The sequence below is a fragment of the Hydra vulgaris genome, chromosome 05, assembly GCF_038396675.1.
Source record: "Hydra vulgaris chromosome 05, alternate assembly HydraT2T_AEP".
Classification (NCBI taxonomy): Eukaryota; Metazoa; Cnidaria; class Hydrozoa; order Anthoathecata; family Hydridae; genus Hydra; species Hydra vulgaris.
Window position 1 is genome coordinate 42,580,001 of NC_088924.1, and position 10,000 is coordinate 42,590,000.

Below are 10,000 nucleotides of genomic sequence, written 5' to 3' on the forward strand. Positions count from 1 at the left end.
ATATGAAACACCAGGACTGCATGGGTAGATGTTGTGAAATAAACAATGGAAGAAAATTTTTACATGTTGTAAGATTTGGATTTCTTAAAAAGTTATCTATGCAATTATCTGAGACTGAAACACACTACTTCATGCAATAAACTAATTAGCCATTGCTACGGCTACAACAATAAGAGACTCAGCAAAACAGCATCCAGAATTATTAGCAATTAAAGAATAATTTAATGAGTAATGGTCATGCAGAGTCTGCTACAAAGTCAAACAACACCACCCACAAAAACATAATTAATCAAATTTTCAGAATGAATAATAATAAAGAACTAAGTGAAAACTTGCCATATAACATCTAACTAAATACTCTACCGAAACTCAACCGCAATAATATAAAACTTGACTCTAACCATAATAACAATATAAGTTTATTCTCTAGCTTAAAATTTTTTTACATGAATGCCACTTCTGTTGTTAACAAAATGGATGAACTCAAATCTCTTGCAACAGTCACAAACTCTCCACATATTACAATTACGGAAACATTGTTTAACATTGATTTAAATACATTAATACCAAACTATCAATTATTCCACAAAAACAGAAAAATCAGAGGAGGTGGCATTGCTATTTATGTCATAGATAATATTAAAGCCATTAAGATCAAAGACATAAATGAAAATCAGGACTGTGAACAGATTTGGGTTCAAATATCTATAGGACAAGAATGTATTTATCGACCTCCGAATGAATCTACTACTCTCGATATTGATGATTCTATTAAAACAGCCATCAATCTAGTTTTAAAAAAAACATCCACAAGTCTACTGATTGTTGGGGACTTCAATTATCCAGACATTAAATGGACTCATCTTGGTGGTGGTGTGTATACACAGAGGTAAACTTACTAGTTGTGAATTCATCAATCTTATAAACAACAACTTCCTAGTACAACATGTACACATGTACACTTGAACACAACAATAGTTCTTAAAATCATGCTGCAACGTTAATAAGTTTAATTTAAAACATTTTAAATGAACCTTTTTCGGTATCATTTTAATGTTGCAAAGTATATATCTAAATGTATAATTAACAACAGCGCTTATATTGCAAGCTTCAGTCTTGTATTAAACCATGACAATGGCTCCCATACTAAAGAAGATTGGTAGACCTAATAAAAGCTTTGGAAATAATGCATCTATTGATGCAAAAGAGTCAGTATTTAGATCAGAAAAAAATGTTCACTACATTCGATACATATTCCAGCTGTTGCTATAAAAAAATATTGCCGTTAAAAAAACCAGACATTCTTCTCATTTAAATGATTGGATTGTTGGTTTTTCCTTAGAAAACTTTAAAGGAGGAAAGCCACCATTGAATAAAACTATATTGCAAAAATATCTTTTTGAGAGAGAAAAAAATCCTAGAAAAGAAACAAGACTCTTTGCAAATCATCTAGTTTGCAAAATTGTTGAAAACTTTTGGTTACCTGATTGTATTGTATTCCAATGAAGCATAACATGAAGGTCTGTGCTGATTGTCTGTTTGGTAAAAGAATATGTGACACTAAAAAAAATTCCTGAAAGCAGAAAACAAGAAAGAAAAGTAAAGCAAAAAGCTATATCTTTTACAATGGACAAAATGGACAGTCTGTTTGATATATCACATACAGACACTTATACATTGCTGAAACAATCTGGTAACAATGAGTGGTTTTTTCACTGGGAATTTCTAAAAAGCCCCCTTGAGGTAAGTTTCCTCAAGTGGGCTCAAAGGCTGGAGTTGACAAAATACTTGCTGAAAAAGAGTGACATCACTACATCAAACTACAGAATCAGGAAAGAAAAAAAAGAAAGGAATTGCTTCATATTAAGAAACAGCAACTCAAATGTTTAACCATTACTGATAATAATAAAGTCAACGATGACAAAAAAATTTCTTCAGATATTACGGAAGAAGATGAAATAGGTAAAAGTTTTTCAGTGAAAGAGAAAAAATAGTCATCATTGCAAATAAGCGATAACAATAAAGATTTCAAAAAAGAGAACTATTAAAAGAAACATGTACAGTTGCTGATGGATTTGATATTAGTGAAAGACAACAGCTACTTATTTTAGGAAAGACTTTAGCATTAGGTGGAGCAGCTTTAAATGATGTTACACTTTCCAAACTATCAGTTCTTAGAGCAAGATCAGCTAACAGAATTGAAGAAGCTAAATTAATTGAAGAAACTTGGATTCCACCTGAAGATTTGGAAGTTCATTGGGATGGAAAAACTTTCAAGCAAGCTACTGGAAAAAAGGATGAGTGACTTGCTGTGTATGCAGGGCCACCTCCTAAATTGCTAGGTACTCCTAAAATTGCTGACGGAACTGGTCAAACGCAATGTTGTTCAGTGATGAACCTAGTTGATAAATGGCAATTAAAAGCATCTGTTGTTGCACTTGTCTGTAATACAGCAACTGCAAACAGTGGAGGATATAATGGAGCTGCAATTCTAATTGAGAAGCAAATTGGTCGTTCTCTACTCCGACTTGAATGTAGACATCATATTTCAGAGCTCTTTGTATAAGCAACATCCAATGCTATTTGTGGTCCGAACAAATCACCAAGAGTTCAGTCATTTGAAAGGTTCAAAAAATAATTTCATAACCTTAACAAGAATATAAAAGAACTTAGAGTGTGGGACTAGCCTCATGATCAAAATAGTTTTTTATTTCAACAAGCACTTGAAGTAAAGAAATGGGCAATGGATTGCTTGGAGAGAAAAACATTTCCTTGTGAGGACTATTGCAAATTAGTGGAGCTTACTCTATTTTTTTATAAAATATTAAAAGGGGTTTTCACATTCGGTATGCTGGTTCTGATCATCATCCAAGGTGGATGTCAAAAGCCATTTATTATACAAAAATATTCCTACTATCTCGTACTTTTGAACTTACTGATGAAGAAGCAAGAAAGGTTGAGAGGATAACTGAGTACATTTGTCTTTTTTATGCAAAGTACTTTCTTCAATCTGCTATTACTTCTGCTGCTCCAGCTAATGATCTGCATTTGTTTTATTTAATGAGGAAATTTAAATCAATCCTTCTTGAAAGTGCAGAGGAAACCAACGAGTCTTTTAAAAGACACCTTGGATCTGAGGAGCTAGTAGTCTTAAAGTAGTCTAGAAAAAGTACAAAAGCAGTTACTAAAATCATACAAGGAACCAGTATCAAGATTTCTAACAAAACTACAAGGCGTTGAATAGCTGAACTGGAGTTTAAATGCTACAGACCTTCGAGGAAACCTAAACTTACTTCAGCAATAAAATTAAAATGCTTCACTAAGGCTAAACAACACCAATATATCGCTGCTGAAGATTGGGAAAATGTAAGTAAATACTTATTTAACTGTTTATTACAATAGCATCACTGATTAAAACATTTATATGAGTTTTTATATTATTATTTTTATTTGTTTTCAGGTGTGTTTCACAGATTAGTCCCAATTTGAAATATTAATGGATTATTCTTCTTTTGTTAGACAAAGGAAAGAAGATAAATATAACCCAAGCTGTGTTATGGAAATGGTAAAACACCCTCTAAAGGTGATGTTGTGATCAGTTGTAAGTGGTAAGGGCAGTAGCCTTCTTTATATAATCGAAGGGAAATAAACCAGAATAAATATAAAAAGTATTAGCTACCAAATTATTTCCTCAGTTACATGATTGGTTTCCTGATGCATACAAATGCATCTTTATACCTGATTCTGCCCAATGCCATAAAGCTAAATCAAAGACAAGATATTTAGAGTCAAAAAATGTTACTGTTTTACCATGGCCTGGCAATTCTCCCAACTTAAACCTAATAGAGAACGCCTGGGAACTTTTAAAGCGGATAATTGTGCATGATACTAAAACCAACAAAAAAATGATTCACAAAATAATCCCTGGCATAATGATCAGGAATTAAAAGCAAATGTAAAGAATTGCATCTAGAGTATGCCAAGAAGGATACAAGCAATAATTGATGCAAAAGGTGCCCCAACGACAAACTAAAAAATATTTTGTATTATGAATTTTTATAAATAAATGCTTAAAAATAGTAACAGTGTTTAAATAAGTATTTTACTTTTTAAAAAAATATATTTATTTAAGCTAGTAGCATTAATATTTATATAAAAATTTAACATAAGAATACATAAAAAAGCTTATAATGGGTAATATGATATTTTTTGTAAGTGTAACTAATAATTTGGCCGCCCACTGTATATACATAATTTTTTGTTTATTTATCACAATTTATTTATTTTAATTTTGATGCATTTAATAATATGTTTATATAATTAATATAGATTTATTAATATTATTTTTTAATATAGTATTTTTAATGAAGATTATAAACAGTTTATGTATTTTATCAGTTACCAATAAGATATTTGTAAACGTAATTCATGTTCAAAAATGTATTATGTCAAAAGAACTTTACAAAATATTGAATTAATAAGAAACAAAAAGTTTAAATACATTAGTGAAAAGAATTCTCTTAAACAAAAGCACTTCTCCTTTTTTGAAAATACTTTGTTAATTTGTTTTTACATATTATAATCTATGACGATCTATGATGGAGAGACTTATGTTTTACGTAATGAAATCAGATTTTAAGAAAAAAACTTTTTAAATAAAAATTGGGAAACTATTTTACATTTATTTGAAACTAAGTTGTACATTTAACATTTTATGACTTTTTAACTTTAAATAAAAATATTATTAAAATTGAATTTTCTATACCCAAATACAATAAAATCCATGAGTATTAGTCAAAGTTTTTAAAATTTAAATTTTGACTCAAATATGATGATACCCTGTTAAAGGAACAAAGTTAAAATAAGAATAATAAGTTTTTTTTTAGATTCCAAAATTACGAATTGGTGTATACTGTGAAATAAAGGCCTTTTTTTATACTCTAATGAAAGACCAACAAAAATTTGAATCTTTATATCACGAGTTGTCAGCTATAAGTTATCGGAATGGAACACCTGTTCAAATATTAACACGGTATAATAAGAAGTATTCAGATATTGTAGTGCAAAAACGAGGTTCTTATCTTATTTTTAATTTATTTTAATTAATATGTTTTGCTGTTAAAATAAAATGAAAAACTGCTTGATATCATAACTCCAGGGAATCTTTTAGGGAAATAATAGTACTATCATTGGTGTTCACAAGGATATAAGTTTCAAAATCTGGTTACATTTTCTATGGGAGAAAATCTATTTCTAAATTTTACATAAAATCTCTCTTATAAATCTGAAAATGTAATGAAATATAAATGAATTTATTATTAGTAGTAGTAGTAGTAGTAGTAGTAGTAGTAGTAGTAGTAGTAGTAGTAGTAGTAGTAGTAGTAGTAGTAGTGGCAGTATTAGTTGTAGTAGTAGTAGTAGTAGTAATAGTAGTAGTAGTAGTAGTAGTAGTAGTAGTAGTATATATAGAGAGACGCCTCTGCAGGAATGGCGGGCAATCCGACTCTATGCATGACCAAGCATTCAATATTTAGTTGCAACTACTTAACCAAGGCTTTCCAAATTTTTGAAATCGTTATCAAACCTCTAAAAAGCCGTGGTTAAGTTGTTGCCACTAAATACTAAATAATTGGTCACGCATATATATATATATATATATATATATATATATATATATATATATATATATATATATATATATATATATATATATATATATATATATATATATATATATATACATATATAAATATATATATATATATATATATATATATATATATATATATATATATATATATATATATATATATATATATATATATTTTAGGGCTTAAAATAAGTGATCACAAATTTCTATATCCGGAAATATTTCTGGTCATTAAATTCTTAATGTATTAAAAACCGTGAACACAGTTTTAATAAAACTGTCAATTTATCTTATTAAAAAAATTACTGAAAAACAAAACAATAAATTTACTACTGCAAGAATAATAACAGTCAAAACTTAGATATTTTTAATTATTGTTCTTTTAAACACCTAGTAATTTAGTGATTAAAAGTTAAAAAAAAAATTTTCAGACAAAAATTATTATTACTAAAAGTCCGAAAAATTTGTGCAGTATTTTAAAAATTAACCAATAAAAAAACTTTTTGCGCATTGTATGAAACATTGTATGAAAAATCAACCAATAAAAAATTAGGCTAAAGCTATTTGCGCACTGTATGAAACAATAATATCAATTTTTGTTTAGGGAAAAGTTTAAGGAACTATTCATTAAAAAATTTTAATGTTTTCAATTAGAAATTAATTATTTAATGATACATTTAAAAAACATATATTTTAAAATAAGTTATTAGAGTTTTTTCGTTTTGTTTTAAATTAACTATAAAATGTTTAAATTAGTTTTTATATATTTTTAAACTCCTCTGTCTTTTAATTTTTTATACATATCTGCCAAAGAGTTACAAGCATTTAATTTATAAGAAAATATTGAATAAGATTTAAATAAGATATACAAGTATTTTAGATCTTATTTAACAATTTCTTTTATTTAAAATATTTGATCATCACTAAATTCCTTTAGACTGTTGCGATAAACGGTTGTTTTTTAATTATATCAAACTTTATTGTGCTTTATTTTTCTAGTTTTATAAAATGAATTAAAATATTAAAGTTTAAATCATAATCTTTAATAATGATAAAAATAATATATATATATATATATATATATATATATATATATATGTATATGTATATATATATATATATATATATATATATATATATATATATATATATATATATATATATATATATATATATATATATATATATATATATATATATATATACACACACAATATAAATATACACAGTATATATGTATATATATATATATATATATATGTATATATATATATATATATATATATATATATATATATATATATATATATATTTAATATATGAACATCAATAAATACGAATTCTCTCAATACTAATTTTTTTTTTATCTAAGAAATTTTCGCTAGATTATTGATACTAGCATCTTCAACTTTAATTACAAATTATTAATCAAATTAAATTACAAACAAACGGTAAAGTCACTTTTTAATAGCTTCTTTAAATCTCGCTTTAATTGGGCTTCTTTAATATAACGTAGGTATAAAAAATATGGCGTCCAGAATTGTATTTTTACATATTAACCATCATCTAAATTCATACCTCCATTTTTAGGTCCGCATTTGTTGAACTGAATTTTGATTGCCTCTCGAACTTTTCTTTCAAATTTTTTAGGTTCTACTTTAAACGTCTTTGCTTGATCCCATTTTATACTACATGAACATTTAATGATGATGCCCAATTGCAGATTGTTCTAATTTTTCTTCTTTTTTTCTTTTCTTTTTTCTTTCTTCTTTCTCTTTTTCTTCTTTCGTGAAACGGAAATACCTGAAAACCAAAGAAATCTTTTAGAACTAGGACCAAAGTTTGTTCCAACTATACAAAATATACCCTATTTAGATTTTATTTCAGTAACAGAATCCACTGCGTTAAAACTAGAGTATTGCAACAAAATTGAAAGTTCACAAGACTTACGCAGAAATGTGTTGAGGCAACTTAAATTGCTTAAACCACAAAAAAAAAGTAATTTAAATTATAAACAGAGGGAAGCATTAAAACAAATAAAAAAGGACAAAAACATTGATATATACTCTTTTGATAAAGGAGCAGGCTTTGTTAGAATAGAACACAACAAAGCCATTGACAAAATTTGTCAAGAGATTGGCAAAACAAAGATAATTAAAGAGGACCCTAACATTACATTTGGTACTTACCTATCAAAATTGAATAAAAAAGGGCAATTTACCAAAAAAGAATATGAAAGTTTTTACCAAAAAAAGGGCGATTTACCAAAAAAGAATATGAAAGTCTTTACTTAAGCGACCCAGTACTGCCACGTATGTATGGTGTAATTAAAGCGCACAAACCGGAAAAATCATACCCTATGCAATTAGTAGTTTCAACCATCGGGACACCAAGTTATGGAATATCACAATATCTAGTAATTATATTTCAACCAATTTTAGATAAAAACATAACAAAGTTAAAAAATTCGTCAACTTTTGTAAAAACAGCTAAACTTTGAATATATCAAACGATGAAATACAGGTATCTTATGACATTGTCAATTTATATCCATCAATTCCTCTGGGAGAGGCTACAAAAATTCTTCTTGATATGTTAGAGCACTTCCCAAATTTAAATAAACTAACAAAACTAAGCGTTTCAGAAATAAAATCACTAATAGAACTGTGTTTATATAAATGTTATTTTTTATGGAATGAAGAAATTCATGAGCTTGTAGATTCAGTTCCAATAGGACTTTCATTCATGGTAGTACTTGCGGAAAGTTTCTTGCAATTTTTTAAAAATAAAGCAATCGACATTGCACTTCATTCTAATCCACCGTTAGAAATAAAATCGTTTTTCAGGTATGTAAATGATAGCCACGCAAGATTTACAAATAAAGATAATGCCATCCGTTTTCAACAAATATTAAATAGTCAACATCATGCCATCAAATACACAATTGAATTGGAAGATGAAAACAAAATATTAAATTTTTTAGACATCCGAATAACCAATAATCAAAAAGGTAATTATGATTTTAACATACATCGAAAAAAAGCAATAACAAGTATTCAGGTTAAGCCCAATTCAAACCACGATCCAAAAATCTTAGAAGGAATATTTAAGGGATTTATTCATAGAGCTTTATCAATTTGCTCTAAAAAATTTTTAAATAAAGAAATCGGTTTCCTAATAAATGTGTTTGCTGAAAATGGATACGAAAAGAAAAAATTGCAAGACCTTGCAAATATTGTTATAAAAAAACGACACTCAAATAATGAAATAGTTTTATCTAACAACGAAGCAACCATGCCAACTATATCACTACCGTGGATCCCAATATTATCACCAAAACTTCGAAAAATCTTTAGAAAAGCGGGTTACAGGGCAGTCTTTAAATCTAGTGCAAATTTTAAATCTTTGCTAACTTCACACAACAAAACAAAACTACCATCAAATAGCCATCCCAGAGTGTACCTAATAGAATGCGAGTGTAAACAAAAATAGGCGAAGCAAAACTGAAAATAGCAACAAGAAAAAAACAACACCAAAAAAATGTTTTTGAAGAAAAATTAGAACAATCTGCAATTGGGCATCATAAAATTAAATGTTCATGTAGTATAAAATGGGATCAAGTAAAAACGTTAAAAGTAGAACCCAAAAAATTTGAAAGAAAAGTTCAAGAGGCAATCGAAATTCAGTTCAACAAATGCGGACCTAAAAATGGAGGTATGAATTTAGAAGATGGTCAATAAAAATATGGAAATTCTGGATGCCATATTTTTTATACCTACATAATATTAAAGAAGCCCAATTAAAGCAAACTTTAAAGAAGCCATTAAAAAGTGGTGTTACCGTTTGTTTGTAATTTAATTTAATTAATAATTTGTAATTAAAGCTGAAGATGCCAGTATCAATAATCTAGCGAGAATTTCTTAGATAAAATAAAAAAATTAGTATTGAGAGAATTCGTATTTATTGATGTTTATATATTAAATTTATTCAACTCTCATACAAGATGTCGTCATTTAAAATATATATATATATATATATATATATATATATATTTATATATATACATATATATATATATATATATATATATATATATGTATATATATATATATATATATATATATATATGTATATATATATATATATATATATATATATATACAAATATACACATAATAGTAATAATATAATTTTACAATATAATTTTTATCATAGTAAATATTTTTTATTGAATAACAGCTATAGAGTTTAGTGATCAAAACAGTTTTACAGTTTTTAAAAAGCTAAAAATTTAAAGACCTGAAGCATTTCCAGATATCGCAATTCGCTATCACTTATTTTGAGCCCTGT

General features: G+C 27.1%; 1 protein-coding gene across 2 annotated transcripts in view; it reads left to right on the top strand.

Annotated features, from left to right (window-relative positions):
• Positions 1-10,000, top strand: part of LOC101234658 (uncharacterized) — a 119,733-nt gene that overhangs the window by 78,109 nt on the left and 31,624 nt on the right. For both annotated transcript variants that reach the window (XM_065798252.1, XM_065798253.1), the window contains exon 6: positions 4,887-5,073. In XM_065798252.1, the coding sequence (XP_065654324.1) occupies positions 4,887-5,073 (187 nt within the window). The remainder of the gene's footprint in view (positions 1-4,886; positions 5,074-10,000) is intronic.